Source organism: Suricata suricatta, chromosome 9 (genome assembly GCF_006229205.1).
Source record: "Suricata suricatta isolate VVHF042 chromosome 9, meerkat_22Aug2017_6uvM2_HiC, whole genome shotgun sequence".
Taxonomy (NCBI): domain Eukaryota; kingdom Metazoa; phylum Chordata; class Mammalia; order Carnivora; family Herpestidae; genus Suricata; species Suricata suricatta.
In genome coordinates this window covers 84,652,534-84,668,190 of record NC_043708.1, presented here as the reverse complement: position 1 = coordinate 84,668,190, position 15,657 = coordinate 84,652,534, and the positions used below count along the sequence as shown (strand labels likewise).

Here is a 15,657-nt window from a genome sequence, read left to right as displayed (position 1 = left end):
ACCCCGCCACGGGGCAGCGCGGGCCCCGGGGGCTGTATGGTGAGGCCGCGGGGTGGGCTGCCGCGGCCGGGGCGCGGGGCGGGGCGGGCTGGGGGCTACAAAGTTGCGCTCCCTGTGGTCACACCACCGTGCGTCTCTTCCCCTGCGGCCCCACCTGGTCGCGCGCAGCCTTCGGGGCGGAGCGAGGGAACCGCGACCCCTTCCTGCAGGCGCTGGGCCTGCTGTGGTTCCGCTACCACAACCTGTGCGCGCAGCGGCTGGCCCTCGAGCACCCGCGATGGGGGGACGAGGAGCTGTTCCAGCACGCGCGCAAGAGGGTCATCGCCACCTACCAGGTCAGTCCGCACCCGCTCTCCCGGCACCCCCCACCTGCTGCGCATTGCCCTCCATCCTCCGACGGGCAGCCCCCAGAAACGCCCTTTTCCAGAAGGACACCGCTCCCCAGAACTGGGGCTAGCGTCTCGGAGTGGACCCTGAAGAGGATCAGGAGGCAAAGCGCTATTCTACATGAGACTTTGCTGTGGTTATTATGTAGCCGCCCTCCTCCCCCATCCCGTGTTCCTTGTTGGGGACCGGCCTCCTGTTTGAGTTGCCTCCCTCGTGACTGACCATGCCTGACCATCATCTCCCACCAAAGCTTTCCTTGGGCTCGGATCCCTCCCAGAGCCACTGCTCCAACACTTGTCTCCTTTTTGCCTTCTTTTGGCCTTCAGAACATTGCTATGTATGAGTGGCTGCCCAGCTTCCTGCAGAAAACACCTCCAGAATATACAGGTACAGGAGTTGAGGGGGACACCTGGACTACAGGGGTGGAGGTGGGGAAGGGGGGCTCAGGATCCATGGGAGAGAGGAGATAGGTAGGTGCATGTGATGGAAGCATGTGATAAGGGAATCGATTTCTCTTATTGCCCCTATTGGGCAGGGTACCGTTCTTTCCTGGACCCCAGCATCTCCCCAGAGTTCCTGGCAGCCTCTGAGCAGTTCTTCTCCACTATGGTGCCACCTGGCGTCTACATGAGGTGAGGGAGGGGCTGGCAGTGGAGGAGGCATAGCACACTGGCAGAGGTGAAAAATCAACAGCCTTGGGAGCCTGGGGCCTTTTATACACCTCCACAGTTAAATGGAGCAAAGAAGTAAAATTTGGAACCCTGAAGTAGGAACCTGGGGAAGAAGTTTCAAACTTAACAACTCCTCCTAATGGCTGAACTTTAGTTGCTGAGGGCAGGACTTGTCCAGCAGCTGGGTTATTCTCTTTGCTCCTTTCCTTCCCACTCTATGTGGACAAAGAGCAACCCACACCTTCAATCCACACACATTGCCAAATCTCTGCTATGTTCAAAGAAGTTCAGCTTTCCGCCCTGGCCAAACCACTCTGAGTCCCTCACCTCACTCAACCCCAAGTCAGCCTTTTCCTTGAGCTCTCATCTCATCCTTGATTCCCCATTTCAGAAATGCTAGCTGTCACTTCCAGATGATCCTGAACCAGGATGTTGGCAACTCCCCAGCTCTTAGGGTCTGCAACAGCTACTGGATTCGGGAGGTCAGCCTGGGGTCCAGGTCAGGGGGAAGGTGGGTCTCGACACACAGGCTGGGAAAAGCAATCATTCCAGTTGTTTTTTTGGGTGTTGCTTCTCCAGGTACTAAGAGATGAAGAGGAGAGTGATCAGAAAGTTATCTGGTGGGGTGCCCAGAGGGCTCAGTTGGTTAAGTGTCCTACTGTTGACTTCAACTCAGCTCATGATCTCAGGATTCGTGAGTTCTAGTCATCAGGCTCTGCACTGATAGCATGGAGCCTGTTTTGGGTTTTCTCGGTCTTCCCCTCCTTCTCTCTCTGCCCTTCTCCCAGTCTCTCTCTCTCTCTCTCTCAAAATAAATATATAGCTTTGAAAAAAAAAACTTAAGAAAACTATCTGTAGACAACAGCTCAGGAGTCTAGGACTGGCTAAGGGCCCCTAGTCCTGAGGTGCTGCAGTGGTTCCAGGTGACAGGGACCAGGCTTTGGGGAGAGGCCCAAGAGCCTACTTTGAATGTGTTATCTATTTCCAGAATGCCAATCTGAACAGTGCCCAGGCAGTGAATCACCTACTGCTGGGAATGGCCTCCCAGATTTCGGAGCTGGAGGACAGGATAGTGGTTGAAGATCTCAGAGGTGATCTTGGGAGCTTGACGGGACAAGGGTTCAGAAGCCTGGGAGCCTGTGGGGACCCCCCTGGGTTAAGCAACAGGCAGACCTTAGGGTACCTACAATGCAGGAACACATATACACACACTATAAATAGCCGTTAGAAGAAAAAAGCTTTTAACTTTTTTGTTTAATTTAAGTTTAATGTTGTTTTTATTCTAAATTAGCTATGTTTGAGTATGTAGGGGGAGGGGTGACACCACAATCTCCTTGGTACTTAGGTCTCCAAAGGTTTTCATCCAGCCCTGTCTTGAGGCCAAGGAGGTAAAGGACAGGGACTTTACTACTTGGTGACTAGAACAGTATTGAGTCCCAGGGGAAGATTCTTGCCAGAAAAATTGCCCCTGCTCATACATGGTAACATTGACCCCACACGGAGGCAAGGTTGATGTGGACACAGGTCAAATGTTGGGAGTTCTGGAGGTGGGTAGTGCCAACAACTTAATTCAAGACTGCTGAGCAAAGAGGGGCAGGAGGATTCAGCCTATAACCTAGTTCTCCCTCCTCAGATTATTGGCCTGGCCCTGGCAAGTTCTCCCGCACAGACTACGTGGCCAGCAGCATCCAACGTGGCCGAGATATGGGGCTGCCCAGCTATACCCAAGCCCGGATGGCCTTTGGGCTGGAGACCCTGAAGAACTGGAGTGACATCAATGCCAATGTGGACCCCCAGGTGAGAAATAGTAATGATGACAACAGCAACTAAAACTTTCTTGTTTTAAGATCCGTACACATGTAACTCATTTAATCTACATCAAGAATATTCTAGGGTAGAAACTGTCATTATCCTTATTTTACCAATGACAGAGTTGGTAAGTCAGTCTTAGAGACAGGATTTAAACTCAGTCATCTGATTCCAGAGTATGTTTCTCACCACTACATTGTACTATTCCTACAGGGTGACCTCTGTGTTGGGTGCCATTGTCCTATTCCTGCAGGGTGCTTCTTCATGAATTGGGTGACCTTGAAGCTGCTAATTGTTGGGGCCAGATAGCCTGGGTGGTGATAGTCACTGGATATGGCCCACAAGCACCTAGCAGTGGTCTCACCATGGGCAGGGACATATGGGTCCTCCCACCAGTCTTGCCACCTCCCAAGGGGGCCTGCTACTCTCAGGCCTGAGTAGCAAGCCAGGCAGCTGATGGAGTCCTGTGCCACAGTTGCTGCCCTCCCCAGCACACACATGCACATACACACACGTGTACACACATATTCCTCACCTCCTATGATGCCCCAGGTGCTGGAGGCCACAGCTGCCCTGTACAAGCAGGACCTTTCCCAGCTGGAGCTGCTCCCTGGGGGCCTCCTGGAGAGTGACGGGGACCCCGGACCCCTCTTCAGTGCCATTGTCCTCGACCAGTTCATGCGGCTGCGGGATGGCGACCGCTATTGGTTTGAGAACACCAGGAATGGGTAAGGCCTGAATGAATCTCCGCCTCAGATTTCACCTTGGCCTGGACACCCAGGCCCTCTGCCTGGAAGCAGCCCCTGGATTCTCAACTGGCCTTACCTCCTCTTAAAACCCTCTGGGTCTCTCTCTCCTCATCTGAGTCCCTGGGCCCAAGATTGCTGGAGGCTGGCAGCCCCTTCACATCCCAACAATTCCTGGCTTTCTCCAACTTAGGCTGTTCTCCAAAGAGGAAATTGCAGAAATCAGAAACACCACCCTTCGGGATGTGCTAGTGGCTGTTACCAACGTGGACCCCAGTGCCCTGCAGCCCAATGTCTTTATCTGGCATGATGGTGAGTGGCAGCAAGAGAGAAGACCAAAGATGGGTGCTTGGTGCTGTTCAGGGAGCCAGGTGCCAGGCAGCTGCTTCTGTGTGCTGCTGGGAAGCCTGCTTTAGGCTGCCTCCCCCAGTAGGTACTGGTCTGGTTTGTAGGCTGCACTCTGTGGCCAAACTGGGGTGGGTACTGAGAACAGGATATGGAAGGGGACTTGTTGAGGAGAACAAGCTCCAAAGAGGTGGTCCTGGGAAGGAGAAGCATGCTTAGTCCTTTACAGGAGAGAGAGGAAGGGTGCCTGGCCAGTGAGTGAGATCCTCAGACTTTGGGGTCTTCTGTGTCCTCTCCCTCAGGTGCACCCTGCCCTCAGCCTCGGCAGCTCACAACTGAAGGCTTACCCCACTGTGTGCCTCTGACTGTGACTGACTACTTCGAAGGCAGTGGTCCTGGTTTTGGCATCACCATTGTGGCTCTCTGCTGTCTTCCATTAGGTGAGTTCTTCACACATTCACCTACCTCTTTCCTCCTGGCTGCCCCCCTGCCTGCAGAGTGGTCCTGCCCCTCATGACCTCCTAGTCTGTGGGACTAGCTCTTCACTACAGTCAAAGCCAGGCGCAAGGGACCTTGTGAAGGGAGGGACAGGACCCTCAGTGATGCTGCAGGCAAGAGGCTCCCCTCCCCACTGGCTCCTTCTGATTCTTTGCAGTGAGTCTGCTTATCTCTGGGGTGGTGGCCCATTTCCGGGGCCGAGAGCGCAAGAGACTACAGAAGAAAGGCAAAGAGAGTGTGAAGAAAGAACCAGCCAAAGATGGGGTGTCAGGTGAGATGGGGTTGACGTGGGGAGGGAGATGGGGCCCAGATACAGGCCCCTGGGAGAAAAAGCAAGTTGTAGATCTGGGGAGAAAGGTAGGCTTTGGGGTGCCTGCTCAGACTGGTAGAGTAGAATTGGCTCGAGGTCAAGGGCCTGGGTACCTCTGCTGAACGTCTCTGCCCAACTGTCCCTTCCCCAGCAATGGAGTGGCCAGGCCCCAGGGAGGAGAGCTATCCCATCACCATCCAGCTGCTCCCAGACCGACGTCTACAGGTCCTGGACAGGCGGCTGACTGTGCTCCGTGCCATCCAGCTGCAGCCCACACAGAAAGTCAACCTCATCCTGTCCAGTAACCATGGGCGCCGCACCCTGCTGCTCAAGATCCCCAAGGAATATGACCTGGTATGGCCAGCCCACCTCCCCTCCTTGGAATGCTCCTGTATCTCCCTTCTCAGAGCGAGGTCTGTCAGCTTACCCTCTCCTCAGCTACAGAGCTCCCCTGTGAAGATGAAGCTGGGGAGAGGCTCTCCTTTCATCTGTCCACACACTCCATGTAACCCTCCCTCTGACCTGCTCGAGCCAGTCACCTGGTTCCAGCCTGAATGCATTGGGGGGCAGCTTTTCTCACTTTCCCTCAACTCAAGGTCCTTCGAAGGGAGGCTGAACCAGAGCTGGAGCTTCGAGCACTGACACGGGCTTCCTCCCACCCAGGTGCTGCTGTTTAACTCTGAGGAAGAGCGGGGCACCTTTGTTCAGCATCTGCAGGACTTCTGTGTGCAGTGGACTCTGGGCGTTGACGTGATTGAGATAGGACAGAATGAGCTGTTCAGGAGGGCTGTGACCAAGCAGCAGCGGGCGCGTATCCTGGAGATCTTCTTCAGACACCTTTTTGCCCAGGTGCCATGATTGTGTCTCTTAAAGATGGGACCTGGCCCAGGGTTGCAGGGAAGCTGGGCTGGACAGGATCCTGCATGGGGTAAACTAAGTTTCTGGTCTGTGCACTGGAGACAGACAGCGTTGGTTGGATCCTAGCATTGCCACTCACTAGCTGCGTGACTTTAGGCCGGTCACATCATCTCTGCTCTGTATCTCCATTTCCTCATCTGTCAAACAGTGCTTAAAATAGGATTCATTGACATTCCCAGATATCCTCCATATGGAAAATGAAATGAAATGAAATAAATGTAAAGCAAAGTGAAAGGATCCATTACCCCTGGTTGTTTTGAGGATTTAGTGAGATAGTCTACATCAGTGGTTCTCAAAGTGTGGCCTCTGGATCAGTAGCAGCTACTTCTCCTGGGAATTTGTTAAAAATATAAATCCCCAGTGCTTTCCACCAAACCCAGTAAATCAGAAACTCTAGGGTTGGGGCCCATAAGCCCTCCAGAGGATTTTGAAGTTTGAAAAACACTGTTCTATATATAGGATTTAGCCCAAATGGTTGGTACATTATAGGCATTTAACAAATGGTAGTTACACATATATGACTTTTAAAATCGTTGCACAATGTGCAGAGACCAAATCAGGCGCATGGCAGCCCTGTTTAAATTGATAAGAGAATAAATATATCTCTAGCCTCTTCCTGCCTGTCCACCCCTGTCTACTTCACCTCTGTCCCCAGTATAGGCTCTCTCATTTTGCATTTTGAATCTCAAACTTTGTCCTCTCCCATTTCACCCTCCACCTATAGACCTAGCACCATTCCTAACATATAAAGCTCCTGTATCTTGGGTCTAGGGAGAAAATGGGCTGGCTTCTAGAGATTTGAGTCACCTCCTCAGAGGCCCAAGTGAGAAGTATATCTAAGGACCAGGAGAGCTACAAGGGTGCACTCTTTCTGAATTGGGCTTTTGGGAGATGTGAAGGGTCACTGAACTGCATTCAGCCCAGACCTCACCTCCTTCTCTCTCTCCTTCTGCTGCTGTCTGAGTGCAGGTGCTAGACATCAACCAGGCAGATGCAGGGACTCTGCCCCTGGACTCCTCACAGAAGGTGCGGGAGGCCCTGACATGCGAGCTGAGCAGAGCTGAGTTTGCCGAGTCCCTCGGCCTCAAGCCCCAGGACATGTTTGTGGAGTCCATGTTCTCTCTTGCTGATAAAGATGGCAATGGCTACCTGTCCTTCCGGGAGTTTCTGGACATCCTGGTGGTCTTCATGAAAGGTAGGGGGCAAGTGGGCCACTTCAGGAACCAGCAGTCTTCCAGCACAGAGCTGACCTGCATCCTCCTTTCTCTTCTCAGGCTCCCCAGAGGACAAGTCGCGCCTGATGTTCACCATGTATGACCTTGATGCAAATGGCTTCCTCTCCAAGGATGAATTCTTCACCATGATGCGGTATGGGGGTGGGCCCTTCCAGTTCTGAGACTCCCTGATGTTTGAAACAAAGTCAAATTGGAGGAAGTTAGGTGAGGAGGCTATGTGGCCATCTATTTTGAAAAGTTGCATAGATACTGCATTCTAGACTCTCAGAGCATCCAACTTCATAAGTTTATCTGGCTAGGCCCCTGCCTCCAAGAGGATCTATTATCTGCACTGTCTACACCAGCTAGGAAATTCTCCCTTCCTAGTTAAAAACAAACAAACAAACAAACAAACAAACAACCACCAAGACAATATGACCAATACCAAAAGTCTAGTATACCTTTTGGATGCCTTTAGATCTTTATAAACTCTTCTTCACCATACTTAACACTGTGCTTTGCACTGTGAATTAATGGATGGAAGATGGATGACCTTGGTCAGTCTTCCTGTATTAATCACCAGGACATGAAGAAAAAATGTGGAAAGTTCCTCTATATTCCAACACTTCTTTCTTCCTGCTTCTGTTTTTTTTTTTAATTATTTTTTTAATGTTTATTTATTTCCAAGAGACAGAGAGACAGAGCATGAGCAGGAGAAAGGCAGAGAGAGAAGGAGACACAGGATCAGAAGCAGGCTCCAGGCTCTGAGCTGTCAGCACAGAGCCCGATGTGGGGCTTGAATTCACAAACCGCGAGATCATGACCTGAGCCGAAGTCAGCCGCTTAACTGACTGAGCCACCCAGGCGCCCCTCTTCCTGCTTCTTAAGCTATTTTTGGTTGTGGTGTGCTGACAAAGACCAGCTTTGAGTGCATACACTTCTTATTCCTGAAGACACTGTTCTGGTAACAGTGAAAGTCCTCTTCAGCTCTATAAAGACAGGGTTCTTACTTCTCTTTTGTTTCTCATTAAATCCACCTCTTCTGCACTGTGATTGGCACATAGCAGGTATCAATACATACTTAACTGAATCAGGTGGAATAAATGAGCAAATGAATAAACAAAATGCATAAAACAGTGCAGAATCTTTTACCTTTCTACCTTAAGCCTTTCTGTTGCTTTCCACATTCTCCCAACTGCTACATCCCTCTTCCAGCCCAGACACCACAACTGGACATGGGCTTCTAAAAGGCTGGGGTGAAGCTGATTGCAGTCTACCCCTCACTGTGTGTGCCGTTGCAGGCCCAGTCCTGGGTGAGGCTCTAGGGATCAAGGAGATGGTCCCTGTCTACCAGGGCCAAGCATATATTTTCTCTTCCTGTACTTAGTTGTAGATCTTATCCAGTCTCACTTGGATGATGTGTTTTTTAATAGGCTTGCTGCGCCAGGCACACTCAGGTCTTTTTTTCTGTTGGATTCACACAAACATGGCTGGCTGGCTTGTTTTTGTCCCAAAGCACAACCTAAGAAAAAAGTATGGCAACTCTAGGTGCTATGAGGTCAGGTGTGGAGACACTCCTGCCTGTGCCCTGGGGTGTTGGCACAACAAAGCAGCAGCCATTGTAGCTACATCTCCACCCTCCATACCCAGGGTTCTGTGCCCTCACTGGATTGTGAAGGGGGAGGCCAGCGGCAGTGTGGAATGCATTAACACAAGAAAGTGGGCAGAGACCCTGCAACATAAGAAGCCCATAGTCATCTGGACATGTCCCTACCCTAAATGGACACTGATCCCACCTTTCAATGCCCCTCATTTGAGGGCTGCTTCGCTCATTTGTCAAGGTCACTTTCAATTTCAAACCTGTGACCACCCCACCCAGCTTAATGTCAACTACAGGCTGGATGAACACCTTCTCAATGCAATTTCCTGGGTCACTGGTAACCACATTAGCTAATCTGGGGCCCGCCCTACCCTGCACCTGCCTGAGCCTGACCTTGCCAGATGACAGACTGCTGTATCTTCCCCAGGTCCTTCATCGAGATCTCCAACAACTGTCTGTCCAAGGCCCAGCTGACTGAGGTGGTGGAGTCCATGTTCCGGGAGTCGGGCTTCCAGGATAAGGAGGAGCTGACGTGGGAGGATTTCCACTTCATGCTGCGCGACCATGACAGCGAGCTCCGCTGCACACAGCTCTGCATCAGAAGTGGAGGTGGAGGTATGTGTGTATGTGTGTGGTAGGGGTCGGTGGGGGGGTGTCTTCAAAATGAGAGTTGCTGGTCAATAGGACTCAGGTTTTATTTCTCTTCAAGTCTTCTGTGCCTAGTATAGAGCCAGGCACATGTAGTCAAGGGCGTCACAAACAGCTATGTAATTTGTGCACATCACAAACATGCCTACTGAGAGGTCAGGGGATGGGCTGAAATCCAGCCTACATACCACTCACAAAGCTCGTGCACATTGGTCTGGGGTGTAGCTAGTGAGAGGAAGAGACATTATTTTCTTTATACAAAAGATGCAGGATTGCATCTGCCTGCAGTTTTTCCCTGGTCTAATTGTACCAAGTTACCACCCTGTATACAATGGGTGTCCACTGTGGGCAGTGAGGGGAACAAGACTAAAACAAGAGATGAGAACGCGACAAAGTCACTGGCCAGTGCTGTGGCAGCCTTCCTGGAGAAGAGAGGTGCAGTCTCCCATCCTTCTGCCCTTGTGGGGAAGCTTGTCCTGACTCTTGTTCTTCTTTCCAGGTTTTGGAGACATCTTTAAACCAAACATCAGCTCTCGGGTCTCATTTATCACGCGGACTCCTGGGGAACGGTGAGCAGGAATGGGGACATGGGCAGGTGCCCTTGCCAGGTGCCCTGAAGAGAAATGAAGGAAGCAGGGCTGGCTGAGTCAGCTCCTGGGACCAGACATTTGCTCTCTGGAAGTAGCTCTTAGTACATAATTGATCCTGGCCCAAATTCCTCCTGCTTCCCACATCCCATGTGGCTCAGGATCCTAGCTCTCCCCCTGCCACTTCAGGACAGAATCCTTCTGTAAGACAGATGACCACATTATATTTATTCATTCTTGCTTGCTTCTCCTGTCTGGCTTCTCTCTGACCAGTTTTATGGGCAGGTTCTGTGGGCAGGGGTAGGTCCCAGGATCCATATCCACCCTCTGAAGTTCTGACCTGGTGGTTCTTCTCCTGCCTGAAAAGATAAGGGGAGAATGAGGCCCATTTTCCCTTTCTCAGATACTACTCCCAGCAACTAGGAGTCCCTGTCTCAGAAGGCCCAGAGCTGGGAGGCCCTGGGCTGAAGAAGAGGTTTGGCAAAAAGTAAGTATTTTCCAGACCCCCAGACCCAAAGAAACATAGGGTGAAGTCTCAGAGTCTCTGGGCCCTGCCCACCCTTCCTGAATACACAAGGGACCATCCTGTGTCTCATCCCATATGTCCCTGACCTGACTGGTGGGTCACAGAGTCAAATGATTCTTCAACATCTTCCAATCTCAGTATCCTAACCTTCACACGAGGGGTCTGGCACTCAGATGCAATAGCAAGACGTCAGTAAGGGGTCTTCTGGCTCCTGCCTGCTTTGGGCACAGCAGCGAGGCCCATTCAGGGAGCAGCAAGAGGGAAGGACAGAACACAAAGGAGGAAGACAGAGGAGTGGGTGGATGGACCAAATAAAGATGAGAGGTAAAAGTTGGAGAGTGGTTATGAGACTTTTCCCCAAATGCTATTTCCTTCATCTGTTCTAGCCCATCCTGACTGACCCCTGCCAGGTTATCAGGTCTTCTTCATGGGGTAGCATTTAAGGGAGGTCAGGGTGCCCTGGTCTCATGGCCAGCTGCCTCCCGTTGCTGCAGGACAGTGCTGCCCCCTCCCCGGCTATACACGGAGGCGCGGAAGGAAAAGATGCAGCGGGGCCTCCTGGCCCAGAAGCTGCGGCAGTACAAACGTTTTGTGGAGAACTACCTGCGGCACATCATGTGCGTGGCGGTCTTCTCTGCCATCTGTGCGGGCCTGTTTGCAGAGCGCGCCTACTGTAAGAGTTCCAGCTTGTGGGCAGTGGGAAGGGGCATGTGGAGAGCCTTCCGGCTGGTCTTCCCATTGGAGCCCAGGCATTCTGACCCAGGCCAGGGACCCTGGCCTCTGTGCTGTGCTGATCCACCCACACCCCCTCCCCAGATTATGCCTTTGCCTCACCACCCTCGGGCATCGCACAAACCACTTTTGTGGGCATCATCCTGTCCCGGGGTACGGCCGCCAGCATCTCCTTCATGTTCTCCTACATCCTGCTCACCATGTGCCGCAACCTCATCACCTTCCTGCGTGAGACCTTCCTGAACCGCTACATACCCTTCGACGCCGCCGTTGACTTCCATCGCTGGATCGCCATGGCTGCTGTTGTCCTGGCCAGTACGTGGCTCCTGGGCATCCTCCCCATTGTTGCAGCCCCCTGGGTCTAGCTGTGGGGCAAACAGTGAGGAGACCAGAGCTACTTAGACTCCCATCGCTCCTCCCTGTGCCTCCTCTGTTCCTCAGGGTGGGAGGTAGAGTCAGCCCTGAGTGGAATCTCTAACAGAGTCTCTCTCAGTTTTGCACAGTGCTGGCCATGCAGTCAATGTCTTCATCTTCTCAGAGAGCCCCCTCAGCCTGTTGGCCTGCGTCTTCCCCAACGTCTTTGTGAATGATGGGTCAGTTCTGGGGAGGGTTCTCCCATGGGACATTTGGGGCAGACCGAAGGGTATAATGGAAAAGAAATAGATGGCCCTCAACACTCCAGTCTCACTGAATGAGAGTGAAGAGCCTGCTGGGGATGCTGAGAGGTGACTTCCTTGCTCTCTTCCTTGAAGGAAATGGTCATGATTAGCCAGGAAAGATGTTTAGGAGATGAATTAGAGACTCTTTCCCGCATGTGCCTAGCACAGAGCTTGGGATCTTAGTCTACCATTCATTCACTGGACAAACACTTATTCAGTACATCATACATGACCATCCAGGTACCAGAGAATAGGCATGCCAGATTCATGCAGTCATTCAGCAAATACTATTGAGTATTTACTGTATGCCTGGCATTGTTTGAGCATAGGGATTATAGCAATGAGCAGACCCAGACCCTTGCCCTCATGGAGCTTACAGAATGGGAACCAAGCACCCAAGGAAGCAAATAGCAGTAGGAGAGTTCAAGATAATGCAGGAGGAAGGATGGCCAAGAAAGCAGAGGGTGGAACTGTGGGTGGCTAGGCGCCATGTTCCTTGGATGGATCCCTGGCCATCTGAGTGGAGGCCCAGTAACCTCAGCAGTCAGGGCTGGCTAAGCAGAATCACATTGTGACCGTGGGGGAGCCAATTCTGCCCCAAGCAGGAGCTCCATATACCTTTGCTCTGCAGGTCCCAGCTTCCCCAAAAGTTCTACTGGTGGTTCTTCGAGACGGTCCCAGGTAGGGAGTGGGGATGTATGTGGGGTCTGGGGGTTCTATCTGAGCACCTCTGCTTCTCTTCATCTTCCCATGAATACACACTTGTTTAGTGGTTGTGGTTCCCTTTATAGTCTCCAGGACAAGCCCCAGCTGCAGCCCCTGCAGGCCAGCTGCTCTGGGGTGGAGGGAGATGAGAGAAGGAGGGAAGAATGGGAGTAACGCTGTCCTATTCTCAGCCCATGCTGAGGTCCCTCCCAAGGGTATTCTCTCACCTTGTTCCTGCTGCCCCCAGGCATGACAGGGGTGCTCCTGCTCGTGGTCCTGGCCATCATGTACGTCTTCGCCTCCCACCACTTCCGGCGCCGTAGCTTCCGGGGCTTCTGGGTGACCCACCACCTCTACATCCTGCTCTACGTGTTGGTGAGGGATTCTTTGGGCAGGGCCAGGCTATGGGGGCAGGAATGAGCACTCATAATGGGGGTAGGGAGCAGGCTTAATTGGACCTGAGAGTGGATACCCCAGCCTCTGAAATCTATAGGGGCTTTATCGACCCAGCCCAGGCCCAGGGCCCGGGCAGGAAGTGTCTGGATAAGGGAGGGTGCAGGGAGGGGCCTGGCTGGGCCTCAGCTGTACTAACTGGCCACGTCTCCAGCTCATCATCCACGGCAGCTTCGGCCTGATTCAGCTGCCCCGTTTTCACATCTACTTCCTGGTCCCAGCACTAATCTATGGAGGGGACAAGCTGGTAAGCCTGAGCCGGAAGAAGGTGGAGATCAGCGTGGTGAAGGCGGAGCTGCTGCCTTCAGGTACCAGGCATAACCTGAACCCAGGTGGGGGGCATTGGAAGTTTACTCTTGGGACATGTGGAGACAGCTCCCCAGGCCTTCCGACCCCCATCAGGGCTTTTGATAATCTTTTGGGGACTCCTGCAGCTTTCCTGATACAAATGGAGCCCCAGAAAGGGCTGTGTTGCCCGCAGGAGGACTTGCAAACAATGAGAAGTAACCATGAGAAGAGGCAGCTGAAAGACATTTAAGAGCAACACAGACCCTTTTGTGTGTGGTCTGGGTGCTGCACAGGGAACCATATATACCGCTCCCATCCCCTAACCCCGCTACTGACGGGCAATTGGCCCAGATTTTGAGAGTCTATTTCTTTTAGTTTTTTTTTAAAGAGTTTATTTATTTATTTATTTGTTTATTTATTTATTTATTTATTTATTTATTTAGAGAGCATGAGCAGGAAAGGGGCAGACAGAGGAGGAGAGAGAGAGAGAATCTCAAGCAGGTTCTGCACTGACAGTGTGGGGCTTGAACCCACAAACCATGAGATCAAGGGTCAGTTGCTTAACTGATTGAGCTACCCAGGTAGCCCCTTGAAAATCTATTTTTGAGAGTTTATGTTGGCCAAAGTGAGGATTCACACCATTGTAGAGGCTGGCAGAAGATGATTTTAGGTGTTGTGGGACCATCTAATCTTCAAGACTAACATAGTAAGAAAACTAATCTCATTTCAACTTTATGTCCATCAAGATTAATTAAGGACAAAACCTCAGCATGTTTTTAGAATGCTTTTTGCACTCTCCAGTACTTGCAAGGCAACTTTTTTTTTTTTTTTTAACAAAGAAAAGCCCGAGGCTCAGCTGTGGTCTGGCACACCAAACAATATCCAGCTAAAATTTGATAAAATATGGTGCCTTCTATTTACAATACATGATACTGGTTTTCCACCCATCTGAGTGATCTGAAGTTTGTCAAGGTAAATCATATTGAAAAAGTAAGTCAACTTAAGGAAAAACATTAGATAAACAATAGTGCAGAGATGTGCAGAAATGGCCCATCCAAAAGTAATTCTCACATGGTGGAGGCTTGGTAAACACTGAGATGGTCCCTGGGGTTAACAGGTCCCCTGGCCTGTACGCTGATATTCAGGATGGTAGTATTGGGGCCTGGATGTTTTGTGGGAATAAGGAGTTGGAGAGGAGAACAGCTGGAACCAGGAGCAGAGAAACCTAACTCTTGGGTTACCCAGGAAAGAGAGAAGGGGGACCCTCTAACTCCCACCCCCAGGAGCTCTACTTACTCAAACCATATGCACACTCTGTGTCTCAAGTGTGTGGAGAAGACAGGGTATCTGGAGTATCTGCTAGTCCTCAGGCACTGGAAGAAAGCTTTCTGATCCCTGCCCTTGCCTGACTATGACCCCCAGGAGTGACCCACCTGCGATTCCAGCGGCCCCAAGGCTTTGAGTACAAGTCAGGACAGTGGGTGCGGATTGCCTGTCTGACTCTGGGGACCAATGAGTACCACCCCTTCACACTGACTTCTGCACCTCATGAGGACACGCTCAGCCTGCACATCCGGGCAGCAGGGCCCTGGACCACTCGCCTCAGGGAGATCTACTCACCTCCAACGGGTGACGGCTGTGCCAGATACCCAAAGGTGCCTGATACTGACAACCACTTTTGGGTCTCCAGCACTGGCAAAGGGTTCCCACTCTCCCCTACCCTGAGACTAGAAGCTCCAACCAGCACAGGTTAGGCTGGGGTCCCTGAGAAGACGCTATGTTGTTCCCATATCCTTCTTCTTCCTGCCCTAAACCCATTTCTAACCTAAGAGCTGGGGCCGGGCCAGGCTCATCTCTTCTTCTTCTTTGGTTGGCAGCTGTACCTCGATGGACCATTTGGAGAGGGCCACCAGGAATGGCATAAGTTTGAGGTGTCAGTGCTGGTGGGAGGGGGCATTGGGGTCACCCCCTTTGCCTCCATCCTCAAAGACCTAGTCTTCAAGTCATCACTGGGCAGCCAAATGCTCTGTAAAAAGGTGAGTGTCTCTCTCCCTTTCTTAGAAAGAATTGTGTCCCCACATCACAGCAGAGTAATATGGGGGGAAAGCTCCTGGCCCCTTGGCACTGAGTCTGCTGGTGCTATTCATGTACAGCTGTCCACATAGCCAACATTTGAGGGAGGGTAGGATGTATAGACAGAAGGATCTCTGCTGGGGTCTGTTGGTTAAAAGCTTTAGATCAGGCTTGTGGGGCTGCCAGAGATTTGGAGTCTATGGGTGGTCTGAGGCTTTCCAGCCTCTCAGGTGAAGGCATCTGGGGTGGAGGAAACTTGAGCTGAGCTGAGTTCTAAGCTCCAGCAACATGTCCCCAGATCTACTTCATCTGGGTGACACGGACCCAGCGGCAGTTTGAGTGGCTGGCTGACATCATCCGGGAGGTGGAGGAGAATGACTGCCAGGACCTGGTGTCCGTGCACATCTACATCACCCAGCTGGCTGAGAAGTTTGACCTCAGGACCACCATGCTGGTAGGTCAGGGCTGGCCAGGCAGACTGGGTATGT

General features: G+C 51.8%; 1 protein-coding gene and 1 long non-coding RNA gene across 2 annotated transcripts in view; one reads left to right on the top strand and one right to left on the bottom strand.

Annotated features, from left to right (window-relative positions):
- Positions 1 to 15,657, top strand: part of DUOX2 (dual oxidase 2) — an 18,297-nt gene that overhangs the window by 1,806 nt on the left and 834 nt on the right. The window contains exons 5-31 of the mRNA XM_029951195.1: positions 1 to 39; positions 169 to 335; positions 714 to 774; positions 923 to 1,019; positions 1,450 to 1,540; positions 2,047 to 2,149; positions 2,692 to 2,855; positions 3,420 to 3,595; positions 3,807 to 3,925; positions 4,261 to 4,398; positions 4,614 to 4,727; positions 4,918 to 5,120; positions 5,430 to 5,615; positions 6,654 to 6,879; positions 6,959 to 7,052; positions 8,926 to 9,113; positions 9,646 to 9,715; positions 10,137 to 10,220; positions 10,754 to 10,932; positions 11,076 to 11,306; positions 11,485 to 11,584; positions 12,282 to 12,331; positions 12,603 to 12,730; positions 12,963 to 13,116; positions 14,519 to 14,751; positions 14,974 to 15,132; positions 15,468 to 15,657. The exon at positions 15,468 to 15,657 is cut by the window's right edge and continues 134 nt beyond it. Coding sequence (XP_029807055.1) covers positions 1 to 39; positions 169 to 335; positions 714 to 774; positions 923 to 1,019; positions 1,450 to 1,540; positions 2,047 to 2,149; positions 2,692 to 2,855; positions 3,420 to 3,595; positions 3,807 to 3,925; positions 4,261 to 4,398; positions 4,614 to 4,727; positions 4,918 to 5,120; positions 5,430 to 5,615; positions 6,654 to 6,879; positions 6,959 to 7,052; positions 8,926 to 9,113; positions 9,646 to 9,715; positions 10,137 to 10,220; positions 10,754 to 10,932; positions 11,076 to 11,306; positions 11,485 to 11,584; positions 12,282 to 12,331; positions 12,603 to 12,730; positions 12,963 to 13,116; positions 14,519 to 14,751; positions 14,974 to 15,132; positions 15,468 to 15,657 — 3,744 coding nt within the window. The remainder of the gene's footprint in view (positions 40 to 168; positions 336 to 713; positions 775 to 922; positions 1,020 to 1,449; positions 1,541 to 2,046; positions 2,150 to 2,691; positions 2,856 to 3,419; positions 3,596 to 3,806; positions 3,926 to 4,260; positions 4,399 to 4,613; positions 4,728 to 4,917; positions 5,121 to 5,429; positions 5,616 to 6,653; positions 6,880 to 6,958; positions 7,053 to 8,925; positions 9,114 to 9,645; positions 9,716 to 10,136; positions 10,221 to 10,753; positions 10,933 to 11,075; positions 11,307 to 11,484; positions 11,585 to 12,281; positions 12,332 to 12,602; positions 12,731 to 12,962; positions 13,117 to 14,518; positions 14,752 to 14,973; positions 15,133 to 15,467) is intronic.
- Positions 5,931 to 9,150, bottom strand: LOC115301374. Its single transcript, XR_003913095.1, has 3 exons — positions 8,892 to 9,150; positions 6,616 to 7,086; positions 5,931 to 6,014 (listed from the first exon to the last, which is right to left on the bottom strand). It is a non-coding gene; the product is annotated as an uncharacterized LOC115301374 (long non-coding RNA).